General features: G+C 41.9%; 1 protein-coding gene across 2 annotated transcripts in view; it reads left to right on the top strand.

Annotated features, from left to right (window-relative positions):
* Positions 1 to 21,750, top strand: part of LOC126251716 (aminopeptidase N-like) — a 291,935-nt gene that overhangs the window by 152,494 nt on the left and 117,691 nt on the right. For both annotated transcript variants that reach the window (XM_049952311.1, XM_049952310.1), the window contains exons 6-7: positions 2,845 to 3,156; positions 4,867 to 5,050. In XM_049952311.1, the coding sequence (XP_049808268.1) occupies positions 2,845 to 3,156; positions 4,867 to 5,050 (496 nt within the window). The remainder of the gene's footprint in view (positions 1 to 2,844; positions 3,157 to 4,866; positions 5,051 to 21,750) is intronic.

Below are 21,750 nucleotides of genomic sequence, written 5' to 3' on the forward strand. Positions count from 1 at the left end.
TTTTTGTCAGTAATTAACATGCTTACTCTTTTAAGCTGATTGAGCGATAATTCTCGCACTTGTCGTCTACGACTATCTTCGTAATTGTGCGGATAATGTCTTTGCGTAATTCCGGTGGCATATCATCAGTCTCACACACTCTACATACCAGCGTGAATAGTCGTTTTGTTACATCTTGCCCCAGTGGTTTTAAATATTCTGATGGAATGTTATCTATGCCTATTGCTTTATTCGGTCTTAAGTCTTCCAAAGCCCTTTTGAATTCCGATTCCAATACTGGATCCTCTATCTCTTCCCTATCGACTCCTGATTCTTCAATCACGCCCTCAGACAAATCTTCCCCTTCACAGAGGGCTTCATTGTACTCCTTCCACCCTTCAGCTCTCTTCTCATTTAACAGTGGAAATGTTACCGCCCTTGCTTTTAATTTCGCCGAATGTTGTTTTGAGTTGTATGTATATATATGCTAAGTCAGTCCTTCCGACAATCATTTCTTTTTCAATTTCTTCACATTTTTCGTGCACCCATTTCGCCTTAACTTCCCTGCATTTCATATTTATTTAATTTCTAAGTGAGTTATATTTCTCTGTATCTGAATTTCCCCTAACGTTTTTGTACTTCCTTCTTTCGTCGATCAATTGAAGTATTTCTACTGTTACCCATAGTTTCTTCGAGGTTGTCTTCCTTGTACCTATGGTTTTCTTTCTAGCTTCTGTGATTGCCCTTTTCAGAGATATCCATTCTTTTTCATCTGAGATTTTATTCTGAATCATAGTAGTTGTTGTATGTTTATTAACATGAATTGGTAAACGACCAGTTGAAGAACTGCCTACTGAGCTATTCCTTATTCAAGCGTATCTCCTCTCAGTACGTCCGTATCCGACTTCTTTGCACATTGATTTTTCCTGACTGGTGTCTTAAATTTCAGCTTACTCATCACCATTACTAACGTGTGACATGAAGCTACATCTACTCCTGGGTAAACCTTACAATCCAATATCTGACTTCGGAATCTCTGTCTAGCCATGATGTAATCTAATTGGAATCTTCCCGTATCTCCCAACCTTTTCCAGTTATACCTCCTCCTCTCGTGATTCTTAACGGAGTATTCGCTATTACTAGCTGAAATTTGTTGCAGAACTCAGTCTTCTACTGTCTGATTCCTACTACCAAGTCCATATTCACCCGTAACCCTTTCTTCCACTCCTTCCCCTATAACCGCATTCCCTTCCCCCATGTCATAAATTTTGGTCTCCGTTTACGTACTGAAGTACCCAATCACTATCCACAAACACTTTCTCTATGTCTTCACCTTCTGCTTGCGACGTCGGCACGTACACCCGAAATGTTGTTGTCGGTGTTGGTTTGCTGTCTGTTCTGGTGAAAACAACCCTACCACTGAACTGTTCATAGTAAACCACTCTCTGTTCTACATTTCTGTTCGTAACGCGGCCTACTCCCGTTATACCATTTTCTGAGGTTGTTGATATTACCCTATACTTATCTGACCAGAAGTCATTGTCTTCATTCTATTTTACTTCACTGACTCCCACTAGTTCTAGATTTAGCCTTAGCATTTTCCTTTTCAGAATTTCTAGTTTCCCTATCTCGTTCAAACTTCTGACGTTCCACGACCTGACTTGTAGAATGTTACCGTTTCGATGATTATTCAATCTTTTTCTCATGGTCACCTCCCGCTTGGCCGTCCCCTCCCGGAGATCCGAACGGGGGCCTAGTCCGGAATCTTTCGCCAATGGAGAAATCATCGAGACACTGAGTTAAAGGACACATGTCCTATGGATACACATTATGCAGTGGCTTTCATCAATGTAGTGGTTTCCGTTACCTTCTGCATCCTCATGTTGTTGACGACAGTTTCCCACCCTGAGGGCAAGAGAGTGCCCTGAGTCTCTGTCTGCTCCTCCCTCCTTTGACAAGGCCGTCGGCAGAACTAGGGTGACTTTTTATGCCGGAAGTCTACGGCTGTCGTTGCTGATGATTTTATTCAAAACTTAAGCACGGGAGAGTTTGGAAACTGGGACGCTGGAGTTTCTGATTACTAGTCAAAGACACAACACCCGTTTTTTTTTCGGCATTTGGTCTGGGTGGACGTCACATGAAACCCTTCAAGTTCATCGTTGAATACTTCACTCACTCTGTTTATTGCAGAGGGCAGCCAGCCGTCTGAGCTACCGTACCGGCTCCCCACAACACAACTCCTGTTGCATCTACGGAACGGCTATCTTTACCGTTGAGACATGCAAGGCAGCCCACCATGGCATGGTCCCTGGTTCGTGGGTTGCATAGTTCATCGAAGTATTCCATCTAAAACACTGTGAATGGATATCCATTAATCGTTCCTTTATACGATAGCTTTTTATGTAATTCCTGTGAAATTTAGTTCTTGGAGCCCTTTATGTTTTCAGACTAATTGTACCAGTTATGTAAAGAGTAGCAACTTTAGAATACTTCCCCCTCCTTGAAAAATTCCTTCGGGCGCCTATTAGAATGGAGCTTGTAGCAGTCGGCGGTCGCACGGCGTCAGGCGTGAGACTCTACTGTGTTCGTCGGCGGCCTCGTGACATTCAGTGCGTTAAAGGAGTCATTAATATTGGTGAGATTAAAACGTATTGATTACAATTGTTAATCAGTACATTTATTTCCGGAACATCTTACCGGTGTTTACTACCTAACCAGCAAACTTGCATTTGGATGTGTGTTTCAGCACCAAGTGTTACGTTGCCGCCTGCTGCAAGTATTCAAAGACGGAGTCGAGTTACAGCTGGGTGGCGGCTGATACTTGAGATGGTACGTGCCCGACTGTAGCTTCTTGTCCTGTCACAGGGACGAGGAGGACGGCCGCCGCACCATGTTCTTCGCGGAGACGCCGCTGATGAGCGCCTTCCTGCTGGCGTGGGTCATCTCTGACTTTGTGGGCGTCCACTCGCCGCTGGAGCAAAACACGACTGTCTGGACGACCATGGAGACCGAGTCGCAGGCTGAGTACGCCAGTTCGGTTGCTCCGTGGACGGTCGCCTCGATGGCGGGGCTTGTCAACGTGCCGTACAACCACGGCTACCTCAGCAAGCTGGACCACGTCGCCCTGCCGGAATTGGGCCCCGGTGCCATGGAAAACTGGGGTCTCATCACGTACAAGTAATTAATCAAATCATTGACCTGAATGCTACGTTTCTCCGTGAGACTAACAAACTATTTCAAAATTATAGGGGGTGAACATTCATAAAATCGACAAACTGCAGCGACAGATCCCTGACTGGAAATGGAGTAAAAAAGGTCCTATGAATGTAGGTCCGGAAGTCTACGGTGTGCTCCTTTCAAAGGGCACGGCCGACTTCCTTCCCTGTCCTTCCCTAATCCGATGAGACCGATGACCTCGCTGTCTGGTCTCCTTCCCCAAAACAACCAACCAACCAACCATCTACGGTGTGCCGGAACACAGTACAGAGCTGCGTCGCATCCACGGCACAACAGATGTTCAAAGTGGCCTCCAGGGGTTTGCAGGTGACAGGGATAGTAGCTGTTGTCGTGTAGAATACACATAATCGAACTTTGGCTTATACCATGTTGGCGGGCCGCTTACCTGGAGCTTGTATTAGCTTTCGTCTCAGCAAGCTGTAGAACCCGGTCCTGCAAATCCTGTTACGCACAGTCCGCCGCCAGTATTTGTTTTCTTATAGCCGTACTGCCTCTCGACTGTTTCCATCTGCTTGGCCACACACAAACACAATCTCGGCTTGTTCCCGATATGAATACCGGACCACTCCGCTGCTTATAGTAAGCTACGTCAATAACACAGCTTGCAACACAAAGAAATAAATGGCACATGGTCAGAGAAACTGTCGTTCGCCACCGTCATCTACCGTGGCAACGCTGCATTTCCAGATACCTGTTCATAGGATCTTTTTCCCCCATTTCAAGTCAAGAATCCGACCCTGCGGTTTTATGAATCTTCACCCTTATAACTGGAATTCTCAGATGAAATATGGCGCAAGGAAAAGACGCAGTCTCTCTCCCTTACAGTTCAGCTTTACATTGAACAGCTAATGACGAAATAAAAGAAAATGTGAGTGCAAAGGTATCAATGACGAGATTCGCTAATGATACACCTGTCAGTGAAACTGATAAACAACTACAGCACTTGCTGAACGCAATGATCAGTCTAATGACAACAATTATATGGAAATGGAAGAAAAACGAAACTAATGAGGAACGGACGAAATAATATTAGAGACACTCTACAACAAAATTGCGGACCACCTACGAGACAAATTTATTCTGCTACCGTGGAAGCAAACGAACGTATGACAAAACGAAGAGGACAGAAACGGGGGGCTTGCACAGGCGAAGAGATCATTGCTTGGTAAAAAAAAGTTGTGCTGGTATCAAACGTAGACATTAATTTAGAGAGCCTTTGGTAAACATTATTAATAAAAGCTGTAAATGTTACAGAATGTTCCAGTGTGTGTGTAAATTATAATTTTCTGTCACCTGCCTTCTAATACATCCCCGTCCTTCATCTGAGCGTATGCTCTAACATCACAAAGAGACAGTTCTGAGAATTAGTAACCATATATTATTCGTACGCGTTTTAATCGACGACAAGCCTTTCGACGAACGTTAAGCTCCATAGTACTTGGAGCGACGGACTGTGTTCTAGCTGACACTTCTCTCCCTAGTTGAAATGATTTATTGTTACGGTTCCATCTCACAATCGACGTTCCATTAACCGCTAACCATATAAAAACACTCGACGCTGTAAAGTAGCAGTTTCCAGTGAAATTAAGCGAACCTAGACAGTTTTAAGTCAGGGTAGTGTGTTCTCAAATGTTTCTGTTCTTTGTGAAGGCAATCACGTCTGTTGGCCCTGGAGAACTATACGTCGGAATCAGTCAAGGAGCAAGTAGTGACGATCATTCAGCACGAAGTGTCCCACCAGTGGTTCGGCAACCTCGTCAGCCCCAACTGGTGGTCCGTGCTCTGGCTCAGCGAAGGATTCGCCACATTCTTCGAGAACTTCGCTGCTGCAGTGGTGAGTCCGCATATAATGCTATTTTTGAAGATGCTTACAAGAAAGGACACTGTAAAAATTGGTCCATATTTTCAGCTGATATTTAAGTAATGATTTTCGCTTGACGACAGTACCTAAATTTGATGCCATTTTTTGCAGAAAGAAAATCAAAGTACATTAAATTAGGACTGCGCATTTTCGAAATAACTAGTTAAGTCTTGCAGTAAGATTATCAAACCATTTCAGATAATGATACGTCACTTGAAATGTGGAGAAATGTCGTATAATAAACCGTCCGCCTACTGTAATATTGCGTAGAAAGTTAACTTATTTGCAGGACGGAACGACTGTTGCCAAGTGTCGGCTTCTCTTAGGCTAAGATGCTTCGAAAGAAGACTTTCCTGTCGTTCCTTAGGGCTTAAAGGTGATTGTGTAATATGCATAGTGGTCAGATTGTCACGTACTTAACGCAGAACAAATAACGTTTTAACGTAAGTACAATACACACACACAAACTTACTAATGCACAAATACAATAGTACACTGAAATCTACAAAAATAATTCCGTTTTTTAAGTAAACGAGAATCCCATGAACTAACGAATCCACAGCTTCCATCGATATACTTATCTTTTTTGTGTACTCTTTTATTCAACGGTGTAAATCTACGTCTCCTTTTGATGTTTACGGTTATATTACAGTTGCGTTATAAGTGAATAACGATAGAAACATTCCACACTTTGTGTTTATTTTGCATTTGCAACTAAATAAGAAGAAACGAATGATACACACATTGTTTCGGTTTCCAAGATAGCTGACAAATCACCAGAAACATCTAGTGTCGGTTAAGTGTTTCTTTTTAGTCGTTTTATTCAGTTCATGTATACAAGAAACACTGTAATTCCCATGGAGGTGATTCGTTATCGGTTTCTAACTTCACAAGTAAGAGTCCTGATTGTAATGTACAACCAAATACCTCACAAAACTGTGTGACTTGCGGTTGTCTTACCTGTATATTATTTACAACGGTCGCTGTGCCCCAAGTAGACACACCTGTGTAAGCTAAATGTTTATGCTCAAGCAAATGCTCAGTCTCCTGAAGGTTTTCCTGGTGGAATTAGAAACTCACTGCCCATGATAATAACGTGTTTTTTTTCAGACTACGCCAGCCCAACACTATTTCGTTTATTATGAACGCTACGACAACTGGCTCCAGGGCTTAGAGTTAGTATGCCTGCAGAACATAGGAGTATAAGAAAATAAATAAGAAAAAAATAAAAAAAATTAAGAAAAACTGTTACAGCGGAAATGTAATTTATAAAATCATGACGTGCGTGCAAGCTGGGGTTTGCTCAAAACGGTGTGTCAGTTAGCCTGTGTACTGACGGGAGATTGCCACCCAACACGACAAAACATAAAACTGTCGCATTTTGGACGCGAAGCTGACCAGTTCTTGTACCTCGCAAGGTGTCGTCGTGTGTGAGACGTTATGCGAGTAAATAGGCCTTCAAATTTTATTTAGCCGTTTCATATCCTGATTTAAACTGTCCTACAAATATTAAAGGTTTTTTTTTTTTTTTTTGAGTCATCAGTCGTCTGATTGGTTTCCTCTTCTGTGCCAGCCTCTTCATCTCAGTGTAGCACTTGCAAACTTACGATCTCAGTTATTTGCTGGATATATTCCAATCGCTGTCTTTCTCTACAGTTTCTGGCCTCTACAGCTTCCTATACTACCATGGAAGTCATTCCCTGATGTCTTAACAGATGTCCTATCATCCTATCCCTTTTCCTTGTCAGTGTATTCCACATCTTCCTTTCCTTTCCGATTCTGGGCAGAATCTCCTCATTCCTTACCTTATTAGTCCACTTAATTTTCACCATTCGTCTCTAGCTCCACATCTAAAATGCCTCGATTCTCTTCTGTTCCGGTTTTCATACAATCCATTTTTCGCTACCATACAATGCTGTCCTCAAAATGGACATTCTCAGAATTTTCTTCCTCAAATTAAGACCTACATTTGATACTGGTAGACACCTCTTGGCCAGGAATGCTCTTTTTTACAATTGTTAGTCTGCTTTTTATGTCCTCTTTGGTCCGTCTCATGTGTTATTTTGCTGTCTAGGTAGCAGAATTCCTTAACTGAATGACCATCAATCCTGGTGTTAAGTTTCTCACTGTTCTCATTTTCGCTACTTCTCATCACTTTCGTCTTTCTTCGATTTACTCTCAATCCATATTCTGTACTCATTAGACTGTTCATTCCTCCCAGCAGATCATGTAATTCTTCTTCACTTTCATTCAGGATAGCAATGTCATCAGCAAATTGTATCATCGAAATCCTGTCACCTTGAATTTTCTATTAAACCTTTCCTTTATTTACGTCATTGCTTCTTCGATGTACGAACTGGACAGTACACTACATCCCTATCTTACACCCTTTTTAATACGAGCACTTCGTTTTGTCGTCCACTCTTATTATTCCCTCTTGGCTCTTGTACAGATTGTATACTACCCATCTCTCCCTGTAGCTCACCCCTACTTTTCTCACATTTTCGAACATCTTGCACCATTTCACATTGTCGAACGCTTCTTCCAGATCGACAAATCCTATGACCGAATATTGATTTTTCTTTAGCCCGTTGTCAATGCCAGAATTGCTTCTCTGGTGCCTTTACCTTTCCTGAAGACAAACTGATCGTCATTTAAAACATCCTCAATTTTCTATTCCATTCTTATGTATATTATTCATGTCAGATACTTGGATAGATGAGCTGTTAAGCTGATTGTGTGACAATTATCGCACTTATCAGCTCTTCGGAATTGCGTGGATGATATTTTTTTCCGAAAGACAGACAGTATGTCGCTAGACACACATTCTACACACCAACGTGAATAGTCGTTTTGTTGCCACTTCCCCAATGAATCTAGAAATTCTAATGGAAAGTTACCTGTCCCTTCTGTCTTAATTGATCTCAAGTCCTCCAAAGTTCTTTTAAATTTTGATTCTAAAACTGGATCCCCTATCTCTTCTAAATCGACTCTTCTTTCTTCTTCTGTCACATCAGACAAATCTTCCCCCTCATAGAGGGCTTCAGTGTACTCTTTCCACCTATCTGCTCTCTCCTCTGCATTTAACAATAGAATTCCTATTGCACTCTTCATGTTACCACCCTTGCTTTTAATGTCACCGAAGGTTGTTTTGACATCCTGTACGCCGGGTCAGTCCTTCCGACAATCATTTTTATTTTTCGATTTCTTCACATTTTTCCTGCAGCCATTTCGTCTTAGCTTCCTTGCACTTCCTACTTATTTCATTCCTCAGCGACTTGTATTTCTGTATTTCTCTTTTTGTACTTCCTTCATTCACCGATCAACTGAAGTATTTCTTCTGTTACCGATGGTTTCTTCGCAGTTACCTTCTTTGTGCCTATTTTCTTTCCAGCTTCTGTAATTGACATTTTTAGAGATGTCCATTCCTCTTCAACTGTACTGCCTACTGAGCTATTCCTTATTGCTGTATCTATAGCCTTAGAGAACTTCAAGCGCATCTCGTCATTGCTTAGTACTTCCGTATCCCACTTCTTTGCGTATTGATTCTTCCTGACTAATGTCTTGAACTTCAGCCTACTCTTCATCACTACTATATTGTGATCTGAGTCTATATCTGCTCCTGGGTATGCCTTACAATCCAGTATCTGATTTCGGAATCTCTTCTGACCATGATGTAATCTAACTGAAATCTTCCCGTATCACTTGCTCTTTTCCAAGTATACCTTCTCCCCTTGTGATTCTTCTTGAACAGACCATTCGCTATTACTTGCTGAAATTTATTATAGATTTCAATAAGTCTTCCTCCTGTCTCATTCCTTGTCAAAATGGTTCAAATGGCTCTGAGCACTATGGGACTTAACATCTATGGTCATCAGTCCCCTAGAACTTAGAACTGCTTAAAGCTAACTAACCTATGGACATCACACAACACCCAGTCATCACGAGGCAGAGAAAATCCCTGACCCCGCCTGGAATCGAACCCGGGAATCCGGGCGCGGGAAGCGAGAACGCTACCGCACGACCACGAGCTGCGGACCATTCCTTGTCCCAAGCCCATATTGACCTGTAACCTTTTCTTCTAAAACTGCATTCAAGTCCCCCATGACTACTAGATTTTTATTTAGCTTTACGTGCTGAATTACCCTTTCAATATCTTCATATACTTTCTCTGTCTCTTCATCTTCAGCTTGCGACGGCGGCATGTATACCTGAACTATGGTTGTCGGTGTTGATTTGCTGTCGATTCTGATAAGAACAACGCTATCACTGAACTGTTGACAGTAAGACACTCTCTGCCCTACTTTCCTTATCATAACGAATCCTTCTCCCGTTATACCATTTTCTGCCGCCTTTGAAATTATACTGTACTCATCTGGCCAGTAATCCTTGTGTTCTTTCCATATTACTTCACTGACCACTCTTACATCTAAATTGAGCCTTTACATTTCCCTTTTCAGACTTTCTAGTTTCCCTACCACGTTCAAGCTTCTGACTCGTACAACGTTATCCTTTCGTTGGTAATTCAATCTTTTTCTCATGGTCACATTCCCCTTGTAAGTCCCCTCCTGGCGATCCGTATGGGGAACTATTCCGGAATATTTTGCCAATAGAGAGATAATCATGACACTTTTTAATTACAGGACATATGTCCCATGGATACGCGTATTGTGTCTTTAATGCAGTGGTTTCCATTGCCTTCTGCATCCTCAAGCCGTTGATCATCGCTGATTCTTTCGCCTTTAGGGGCAGTTTCCCACCCTTGAGCCTCTGTCCGCTTCTCCACCCTCTTTGACAAAGCTGTTGGCAGAATGAGGGTGACTACTCATGCCGGAAATCTTCGGCCGCCAATGTAGATTATTAATCAAAGTTTTGGCAGCGGCGGGTTCGCAACCCAGAACCGAGGATGTTTCGATTATTAAGGGGACATTGCACGTGAAATTAGTTGAAATTTCACGTTTTCCGTTTTCTATTCCATAATGGACTTTCCTGAACATTTTGGTATATAATACATTAAAATCAGACAATTGTGTGACCTTCGAATAATATTTTGAATGTTGGCATGTGACTGTCAAATTTCGCGGCTACGAATATACTGCCACAGTTGAGCAGTCACATCTTGGGAACCACACAGTCTAGAAGGCTGTGAATTGCTTTGTTTTGTGCCCACTGCTACGTCTCAAAAAATGGTCCAATGGCTCTCTAAGCACTATGGGACTTAACATCTGATATCATCAGTCCTCTAGACTTAGAACTACGTAAACGTAATTAACCTAAGAACATCACACATATCCATGCCCGAAACAGGCTTCGAACCTGCGACCGTAGCAGCCGCGTGGTTCCGGACTGAAGCGCCTGGAACCGCTCGGTCGCAGCGGCCGGCTTGCTACGTCTCAGAAGTTGGCATAAAAAATAAACAAACCGTTTCTTTGTTTCTGATACTACTTTTCGTTGAAAGTATTCTGATTATCTGCTATTTTTGTAGTAAGCTAGTGGACAAAGTAATTGATGAATTACAGGAATATTATGGAAAGGCCATTAGAGATAACCGTGACAGTTTAGAGAAGATGAAAAGAGTTGTGTGGAGCACTTTCTTTCGTCGAATATCAACCGATGAAAAGCCATGTCATACTTTGTGTCCACCTCCACCAAACACTTGGTGTAAATATAGGCAAGCTGAATTTTCTGGCATCCTGCATGAATTTACACATAAACATTCTCTTCCTTTGGCACTAATGGAGGCAATGAAACCTATTTACAGAGATTTGGCAAATCCTGAGCTACTAAAGAAGTGTTTATATGGGAAGACCCAGAATGTGAAATGGTTCAAATGGTTCTGAGCACTATGGGACTCAACTGCTGAGGTCATAAGTCCCCTAGAACTTAGAACTACTTAAACCTAACTAACCTAAGGACAACACAAACATCCATGCCCGAGGCAGGATTCGAACCTGCGACCGTAGCGGTCGCGCGGTTCCAGACTGTAGCGCCAGAACCGCTCGTCCACCAGCGGCCGGCCCAGAATGTGAATGAGTCGTTCAATAATGTTGCGGGATGTCGTGTGCCTAAAAATGTATTTGTTGGCCTTGTGACTCTAAAGTTAGCAGTATCTGATACTGTAATGACTTTTAATGGTGGTAACTATGAAAGACTTAAGGTTCTGGAAAAGTTAGGGGTAAGATTTGGACAGAAAACAGCTAAAGGACTGCGGGAACTGGATGAGCTTCGTGTACGTGAAGCAGAGTTAGCTGCTCATCAAATGGCACAAGAAGCAAGAACGAAAAGGAGGAGGCAAGCACTGGGCTGCTGTGACACTGAAGAAGACACAGGCTATGGGCCAGGGCAATTCTAGTGCAAAAAAGGCGCAGAAATGTAAGTCTGTATAAGAATTTGTAATAAAGTTTTAAACCTCAATATCTTTGAACTACATTTTTTGCAATAAATGAACCGTTTTCTAAAAACGTACTGATGGTAGAGACATGAAATTTTCACAACATGTCAAATGTGAGATTCAACACATATGGAACTAAAATAATTAAAATATCCTGAGTTTTTTTGTTTTTATGTTCATTTATTTACAAAATTCTGTCAAAAAGTTGAGTGTTTGAAAAAAAAAGGATCACATTCCCCATAATACAATTTTAGCAATAATTCTAGTTCAGTGTATCTAGAAAGGTGCATTCAATAATTATGGAAAATTGTAAGTTGGAATCTTAAAAAGTTCCCAAGATAAAGGGTCACAAAATTCAACATTAGCGGCATATTACATACAATGTCCTAGCACCCCTAGATCACAAACCCCTAGACTAATCCTAAATTTATGAACTAAATTATAAGCCTCTTGGCAAACAAATATTACTTTAGATATGACCATAGATCACCACTGTTCATATACGTTGCGTGACATAATCCGTGAATCTTCCAGAAGGCGAGGAGGAAACGAAATAAAACTTCACGACTTGAAAGGGCATGTGATGTTATTTCAGTGATTACAAAATCGACTCAAGTTTACAAAGAATTTGGCAGTATGAGCCCACTTGTCAGTACGTCGCTGCACACCCTCTAGTCTGGATGGATGCAACGATTTGGTTGAGAGGGCTGTCGTAAGGCCGTTGTATCCTCCCCTGAGCCAAGCTGGTCCACAACTATTGTACCTCGTCCTTGATAAAATGGATGCTGCCACTGGAACAGGGTTGGCATCCGAGCTGGGTTCCACACATTTTCTTTCGGGTACAGATCCGGGGATCTTGCTGGCCTCCAAAGTAACTCAGCATGACGCAAACTGTTCATAGAGACACTGCCCTGCTGAAAAATGAAATCACTATACCATCGCATGAGAGTTAACACATGAGCACATTAGGATGTCCGTGACATACCGTTGTGCCGCCAGTCACCCTAAATCATACCCGATGGCCCACATGATGACGCCAGGAGTAACACGGCTGTGCTTTCCAGCACGCTGCAAGAAGGGGCTTCATCCCAGATCGACGCCATGCTCTCCAACGACGGTCATCTGGAATAGCGCAGACTCGCGATTCATTGCTGAACGCAATGTGAAACCATTCATCAGCAGTCCGTGTTCCTCGGTCACGGCGCAACTCCAGACGCAGTTGTTAACAGGAGCCTACGCAAGGGACAGTAGTTCTTGCTGCTAGTCTATACCAATGGTGCGGAATGACACATACCGGCGCATGAGTCCATTACTTGTTCTCGCCTGGCAGGCGCGGATGTGAAGGGTTTAAGATGTGCTTGGTGCGCAATAACGCGATCCCCCCTTTTAGCGGTAAGATGCGGTCAACGAGAACTTTGACTACAAATTATGCTTGACTTCGCGTTCCCATACAGTCCAACAATGGGTCTCTGAAACTTCCTGGCAGATTAAAACTGTGTGCTGAACCGAGACTCGAACTCGGGACATTTACCTTTCGTGGGCTAGTGCTCTACCAACTGAGCTACCCAAGCACGACTCACACCCCGCCCTCGAAGCTTTACTTCTGCCAGTACCTCGTCTCCTACGTTCCAAACTTAACAGAAGCTCTCCTGCGTAACTTACAGAACTAGCACTCCTGAAATAAAGGATATTGCGGAGACATAGGTGTCATATCCGAACACGTCACGAATCTGGGTGCTGCACGATTCAACAAGCCGGTCAAAGAAGACCCACAGTGAAGCCCCTTTCAAGCTCTGGAAAGTGCTGATACGCTCTCACACGCGTACACGACATCTCCGTGTTCTTCATACTGATAATTTAAAATCTGATACCGTTCACTCCTCTTATGCACCCTACCAGGACTGGAAACAAAAATAAACACGAACAGCACTAGAACTGAAACGCTTAATCATTTGCGTTTGCGATGGTTTATGCACGTAAGAAGGTGCACTGAAATCCGGTAATGTCTTTTGGGTGCTTCAGGTTGTTTCGCAAGCAATGTAGTTCAAATTAAACATTACAATGTCTTTCAAAGTCTAGTAATTACGTTATTTGCACGAGTTGGTTATGAAACAAAGCTTCATTAAAAATACTGCTCAGAAACATTGGATGATCAGTTGAGGCATCCTGACACATCTTACAGAATATTGTTACCGTTGCGCTTTGGGTTACAGGTTAACAGTAGGATAATGGATAAGTGTTTGCTACTAACTTTCGCTTAATTACTGCAAAATGTCGTGCAAAGTGAACGGTACGACGATGCTATTTCACGTTATAATGAGACGTATTCAGAGAAGACTGCTAGTCCTCCATTACCAACTAGATTTAGAAATGACTACCATTTGTTTCTAATATCCCTCAGTTACGTGAGACAAAATTCAGCCCCAATGTAACGAATATCACACGTAACCACAGGACAAAAAACATGTCCAAACTGCCCGCAGTGTCTTCGAGAAAATGGCTTTCGTTCACAACGGGTGTACTATTAGAATCAGGATGACGGTAATTCACCACGACATTGGCCAGAGGAATGTTGACAGCAAAGGCAGGCTGAATATGCTGTGTTCTGATCTCTAATTGGTCGTAACCGTAATGACTATGTTCTTTCCTGCCATAGTCAGGTAGATACATTTGATTCAAATATTACGTCTCAAAGCAATCTTTAGGCTGTGGTTGAAGCATTTTCTACCATTCCGTCTCTTCCAGGCGCTTTAATCCAGCATGATATGCACCTCTGTGGTACATTGAAAAGTAGGAGAAATAGGTTACAGTTTGATGCTCAGCTGGTAGATCGTTAAGAGCGAATTTCAAAGACCTGGGGGTCGAGATCAAGTGAAACACATAGCTATCACCAGTCCCGAAAGTTAACTCTTGTGAGGTAACGGGCGAGTTGTGGCGCCCTGAAAATATTCTAAGTTCGGAGATGGCGTGGCTGCACGGGCCGCTCGGTGGGCGCGGGCCGCTCGGCAGGCCGACGACTTGGTGCCGGACGTTGGCTGAAGCAAGAGGGGTCCAGCCCGAGCGCGTAGCTGGGAATTCCATGGTGACGCTGTGTCGAAGAAAGAGACCTGTATGCCGAGAGCGCCAAAGATGGCGGACTTTATGAAACCATCATGCCAGACATTTCACAGTTTGTACAGAAATTAATATTAGCCTGATGAATCATGGTACCCCAAAAGAAACATGTACATTACCATTATTTACACGACGATTCTGATGGTCTAATCAGATTTTCAATATCTTTATTAGTTTAAAGTTTAGTATCTGGCTGTAAATTATACAAGTAACACTCAGCAACGAATTTCCAAAATCTCAATGGCTCATCGATTTCGTCGATCGACGTGTCTTTAGAAACCTATTAGTGTGAAATTAAATTGGTATGAATTACAGACATGTAACTTGAATAGTACATGAGTTATTGGAGGTCAAAGTGTCCCATTACTATCGATCGCATCAGGTCATAAGTACTCCACAGTTACACGCAAAAACGGTAGTAGCATGCTTATAAATATATTTATTTATCTATGTCTTTGTTTATATCCAATATACGGTATTCATGAAGAAATTGGTCAATTATTTACTGTGTTTTAGAAATCACAGAGACAATTAATTTGTTTATGTAAGTAATAATGCGTATTAGAGCGTGTTTATGGTCCAGCCGTAGCAATATATATCTAATTTCAAGTTAAATGTAAATCCAGTATTTCGTATGTGTTTCAATACGTTTGTGAGTATGCGTTGGCTTGGAGACATGGAGGGAGCACTCTAGCCAGTCACAGCGCTCATGAATGGAGAGACTGGATGGAATTAGGAAAAGAGCATCGTTTCGAGAGAGGACCTGGAAATCACAGAGACATTTAATTTGTTTATGTACGTAATAATGTGTATTAGAGCGTGTTTATGGTCCAGCCGTAGCAATATTTATCTAATTTCAAGTTAAATGTAAATCCAGTATTTCGTATGTGTTTCAATACGTTTGTGAGTATGCGTTGGCTTGGAGACATGGAGGGAGCACTCTAGCCAGTCACAGCGTTCGTGAATGGGGAGACTGGATGGAAGTAGGAGAAGAGCATCGTTTCGAGAGAGGACCTGGAAATCACAGAGACATTTAATTTGTTTATGTACGTAATAATGTGTATTAGAGCGTGTTTATGGTCCAGCCGTAGCAATATTTATCTAATTTCAAGTTAAATGTAAATCCAGTATTTCGTATGTGTTTCAATACGTTTGTGAGTATGCGTTGGCTTGGAGACATGGAGGGAGCACTCTAGCCAGTCACAGCGTTCGTGAATGGGGAGACTGGATGGAAGTAGGAGAAGAGCATCGTTTCGAGAGAGGACCTGGAAATCACAGAGACATTTAATTTGTTTATGTACGTAATAATGTGTATTAGAGCGTGTTTATGGTCCAGCCGTAGCAATATTTTTCTAATTTCAAGTTAAATGTAAATCCAGTATTTCGTATGTGTTTCAATACGTTTGTGAGTATGCGTTGGCTTGGAGACATGGAGGGAGCACTCTAGCCAGTCACAGCGTTCGTGAATGGGGAGACTGGATGGAAGTAGGAGAAGAGCATCGTTTCGAGAGAGGACCTGGAAATCACAGAGACAATTAATTTGTTTATGTAAGTAATAATGCGTATTAGAGCGTGTTTATGGTCCAGCCGTAGCAATATTTATCTAATTTCAAGTTAAATGTAAATCCAGTATTTCGTATGTGTTTCAATACGTTTGTGAGTATGCGTTGGCTTGGAGACATGGAGGGAGCACTATAGCCAGTCACAGCGCTCGTGAATGGGGAGACTGGATGGAAGTAGGAGAAGAGCATCGTTTCGAGAGAGGACCTGGAAATCACAGAGACATTTAATTTGTTTATGTACGTAATAATGTGTATTAGAGCGTGTTTATGGTCCAGCCGTAGCAATATTTATCTAATTTCAAGTTAAATGTAAATCCAGTATTTCGTATGTGTTTCAATACGTTTGTGAGTATGCGTTGGCTTGGAGACATGGAGGGAGCACTCTAGCCAGTCACAGCGCTCATGAATGGAGAGACTGGATGGAATTAGGAAAAGAGCATCGTTTCGAGAGAGGACCTGGAAATCACAGAGACATTTAATTTGTTTATGTACGTAATAATGTGTATTAGAGCGTGTTTATGGTCCAGCCGTAGCAATATTTATCTAATTTCAAGTTAAATGTAAATCCAGTATTTCGTATGTGTTTCAATACGTTTGTGAGTATGCGTTGGCTTGGAGACATGGAGGGAGCACTCTAGCCAGTCACAGCGTTCGTGAATGGGGACACTGGATGGAAGTAGGAGAAGAGCATCGTTTCGAGAGAGGACCTGGAAATCACAGAGACATTTAATTTGTTTATGTACGTAATAATGTGTATTAGAGCGTGTTTATGGTCCAGCCGTAGCAATATTTATCTAATTTCAAGTTAAATGTAAATCCAGTATTTCGTATGTGTTTCAATACGTTTGTGAGTATGCGTTGGCTTGGAGTCATGGAGGGAGCACTCTAGTCAGTCACAGCGTTCGTGAATGGGGAGACTGGATGGAAGTAGGAGAAGAGCATCGTTTCGAGAGAGGACCTGGAAATCACAGAGACATTTAATTTGTTTATGTACGTAATAATGTGTATTAGAGCGTGTTTATGGTCCAGCCGTAGCAATATTTATCTAATTTCAAGTTAAATGTAAATCCAGTATTTCGTATGTGTTTCAATACGTTTGTGAGTATGCGTTGGCTTGGAGACATGGAGGGAGCACTCTAGCCAGTCACAGCGTTCGTGAATGGGGAGACTGGATGGAAGTAGGAGAAGAGCATCGTTTCGAGAGAGGACCTGGAAATCACAGAGACATTTAATTTGTTTATGTACGTAATAATGTGTATTAGAGCGTGTTTATGGTCCAGCCGTAGCAATATTTATCTAATTTCAAGTTAAATGTAAATCCAGTATTTCGTATGTGTTTCAATACGTTTGTGAGTATGCGTTGGCTTGGAGACATGGAGGGAGCACTCTAGCCAGTCACAGTGTTCGTGAATGGGGAGACTGGATGGAAGTAGGAGAAGAGCATCGTTTCGAGAGCGGACCTGGAAATCACAGAGACATTTAATTTGTTTATGTACGTATTAATGTGTATTAGAGCGTGTTTATGGTCCAGCCGTAGCAATATTTATCTAATTTCAAGTTAAATGTAAATCCAGTATTTCGTATGTGTTTCAATACGTTTGTGAGTATGCGTTGGCTTGGAGTCATGGAGGGAGCACTCTAGACAGTCACAGCGTTCGTGAATAGGGAGACTGGATGGAAGTAGGAGAAGACCATCGTTTCGAGAGAGGACCTGGAAATCACAGAGACATTTAATTTGTTTATGTACGTAATAATGTGTATTAGAGCGTGTTTATGGTCCAGCCGTAGCAATATTTATCTAATTTCAAGTTAAATGTAAATCCAGTATTTCGTATGTGTTTCAATACGTTTGTGAGTATGCGTTGGCTTGGAGACATGGAGGGAGCACTCTAGCCAGTCACAGCGTTCGTGAATGGGGAGACTGGATGGAAGTAGGAGAAGAGCATCGTTTCGAGAGAGGACCTGGAAATCACAGAGACATTTAATTTGTTTATGTACGTAATAATGTGTATTAGAGCGTGTTTATGGTCCAGCCGTAGCAATATTTTTCTAATTTCAAGTTAAATGTAAATCCAGTATTTCGTATGTGTTTCAATACGTTTGTGAGTATGCGTTGGCTTGGAGACATGGAGGGAGCACTCTAGCCAGTCACAGCGTTCGTGAATGGGGAGACTGGATGGAAGTAGGAGAAGAGCATCGTTTCGAGAGAGGACCTGGAAATCACAGAGACATTTAATTTGTTTATGTACGTAATAATGTGTATTAGAGCGTGTTTATGGTCCAGCCGTAGCAATATTTTTCTAATTTCAAGTTAAATGTAAATCCAGTATTTCGTATGTGTTTCAATACGTTTGTGAGTATGCGTTGGCTTGGAGACATGGAGGGAGCACTCTAGCCAGTCACAGCGTTCGTGAATGGGGAGACTGGATGGAAGTAGGAGAAGAGCATCGTTTCGAGAGAGGACCTGGAAATCACAGAGACATTTAATTTGTTTATGTACGTAATAATGTGTATTAGAGCGTGTTTATGGTCCAGCCGTAGCAATATTTATCTAATTTCAAGTTAAATGTAAATCCAGTATTTCGTATGTGTTTCAATACGTTTGTGAGTATGCGTTGGCTTGGAGACATGGAGGGAGCACTCTAGCCAGTCACAGCGTTCGTGAATGGGGAGACTGGATGGAAGTAGGAGAAGACCATCGTTTCGAGAGAGGACCTGGAAATCACAGAGACATTTAATTTGTTTATGTACGTAATAATGTGTATTAGAGCGTGTTTATGGTCCAGCCGTAGCAATATTTATCTAATTTCAAGTTAAATGTAAATCCAGTATTTCGTATGTGTTTCAATACGTTTGTGAGTATGCGTTGGCTTGGAGACATGGAGGGAGCACTATAGCCAGTCACAGCGCTCGTGAATGGGGAGACTGGATGGAAGTAGGAGAAGAGCATCGTTTCGAGAGAGGACCTGGAAATCACAGAGACATTTAATTTGTTTATGTACGTAATAATGTGTATTAGAGCGTGTTTATGGTCCAGCCGTAGCAATATTTATCTAATTTCAAGTTAAATGTAAATCCAGTATTTCGTATGTGTTTCAATACGTTTGTGAGTATGCGTTGGCTTGGAGACATGGAGGAGGCACTCTAGCCAGTCACAGCGTTCGTGAATGGGGAGACTGGATGGAAGTAGGAGAAGAGCATCGTTTCGAGAGAGGACCTGGAAATCACAGAGACATTTAATTTGTTTATGTACGTAATAATGTGTATTAGAGCGTGTTTATGGTCCAGCCGTAGCAATATTTTTCTAATTTCAAGTTAAATGTAAATCCAGTATTTCGTATGTGTTTCAATACGTTTGTGAGTATGCGTTGGCTTGGAGACATGGAGGGAGCACTCTAGCCAGTCACAGCGTTCGTGAATGGGGAGACTGGATGGAAGTAGGAGAAGAGCATCGTTTCGAGAGAGGACCTGGAAATCACAGAGACATTTAATTTGTTTATGTACGTAATAATGTGTATTAGAGCGTGTTTATGGTCCAGCCGTAGCAATATTTATCTAATTTCAAGTTAAATGTAAATCCAGTATTTCGTATGTGTTTCAATACGTTTGTGAGTATGCGTTGGCTTGGAGTCATGGAGGGAGCACTCTAGTCAGTCACAGCGTTCGTGAATGGGGAGACTGGATGGAAGTAGGAGAAGAGCATCGTTTCGAGAGAGGACCTGGAAATCACAGAGACATTTAATTTGTTTATGTACGTAATAATGTGTATTAGAGCGTGTTTATGGTCCAGCCGTAGCAATATTTTTCTAATTTCAAGTTAAATGTAAATCCAGTATTTCGTATGTGTTTCAATACGTTTGTGAGTATGCGTTGGCTTGGAGACATGGAGGGAGCACTCTAGCCAGTCACAGTGTTCGTGAATGGGGAGACTGGATGGAAGTAGGAGAAGAGCATCGTTTCGAGAGAGGACCTGGAAATCACAGAGACATTTAATTTGTTTATGTACGTAATAATGTGTATTAGAGCGTGTTTATGGTCCAGCCGTAGCAATATTTATCTAATTTCAAGTTAAATGTAAATCCAGTATTTCGTATGTGTTTCAATACGTTTGTATGCGTTGGCTTGGAGTCATGGAGGGAGCACTCTAGCCAGTCACAGCGTTCGTGAATGGGGAGACTGGATGGAAGTAGGAGAAGAGCATCGTTTCGAGAGAGGACCTGGAAATCACAGAGACATTTAATTTGTTTATGTACGTAATAATGTGTATTAGAGCGTGTTTATGGTCCAGCCGTAGCAATATTTATCTAATTTCAAGTTAAATGTAAATCCAGTATTTCGTATGTGTTTCAATACGTTTGTGAGTATGCGTTGGCTTGGAGTCATGGAGGGAGCACTCTAGTCAGTCACAGCGTTCGTGAATGGGGAGACTGGATGGAAGTAGGAGAAGAGCATCGTTTCGAGAGAGGACCTGGAAATCACAGAGACATTTAATTTGTTTATGTACGTAATAATGTGTATTAGAGCGTGTTTATGGTCCAGCCGTAGCAATATTTATCTAATTTCAAGTTAAATGTAAATCCAGTATTTCGTATGTGTTTCAATACGTTTGTGAGTATGCGTTGGCTTGGAGACATGGAGGGAGCACTCTAGCCAGTCACAGTGTTCGTGAATGGGGAGACTGGATGGAAGTAGGAGAAGACCATCGTTTCGAGAGAGGACCTGGAAATCACAGAGACATTTAATTTGTTTATGTACGTATTAATGTGTATTAGAGCGTGTTTATGGTCCAGCCGTAGCAATATTTATCTAATTTCAAGTTAAATGTAAATCCAGTATTTCGTATGTGTTTCAATACGTTTGTGAGTATGCGTTGGCTTGGAGTCATGGAGGGAGCACTCTAGCCAGTCACAGCGTTCGTGAATGGGGAGACTGGATGGAAGTAGGAGAAGAGCATCGTTTCGAGAGAGGACCTGGAAATCACAGAGACATTTAATTTGTTTATGTACGTAATAATGTGTATTAGAGCGTGTTTTTGGTCCAGCCGTAGCAATATTTATCTAATTTCAAGTTAAATGTAAATCCAGTATTTCGTATGTGTTTCAATACGTTTGTGAGTATGCGTTGGCTTGGAGACATGGAGGGAGCACTCTAGCCAGTCACAGCGTTCGTGAATGGGGAGACTGGATGGAAGTAGGAGAAGAGCATCGTTTCGAGAGAGGACCTGGAAATCACAGAGACATTTAATTTGTTTATGTACGTAATAATGTGTATTAGAGCGTGTTTATGGTCCAGCCGTAGCAATATTTTTCTAATTTAAAGTTAAATGTAAATCCAGTATTTCGTATGTGTTTCAATACGTTTGTGAGTATGCGTTGGCTTGGAGACATGGAGGGAGCACTCTAGCCAGTCACAGTGTTCGTGAATGGGGAGACTGGATGGAAGTAGGAGAAGAGCATCGTTTCGAGAGAGGACCTGGAAATCACAGAGACATTTAATTTGTTTATGTACGTATTAATGTGTATTAGAGCGTGTTTATGGTCCAGCCGTAGCAATATTTATCTAATTTCAAGTTAAATGTAAATCCAGTATTTCGTATGTGTTTCAAT

This window comes from Schistocerca nitens, chromosome 4 (genome assembly GCF_023898315.1).
Source record: "Schistocerca nitens isolate TAMUIC-IGC-003100 chromosome 4, iqSchNite1.1, whole genome shotgun sequence".
NCBI classification, from domain to species: Eukaryota; Metazoa; Arthropoda; class Insecta; order Orthoptera; family Acrididae; genus Schistocerca; species Schistocerca nitens.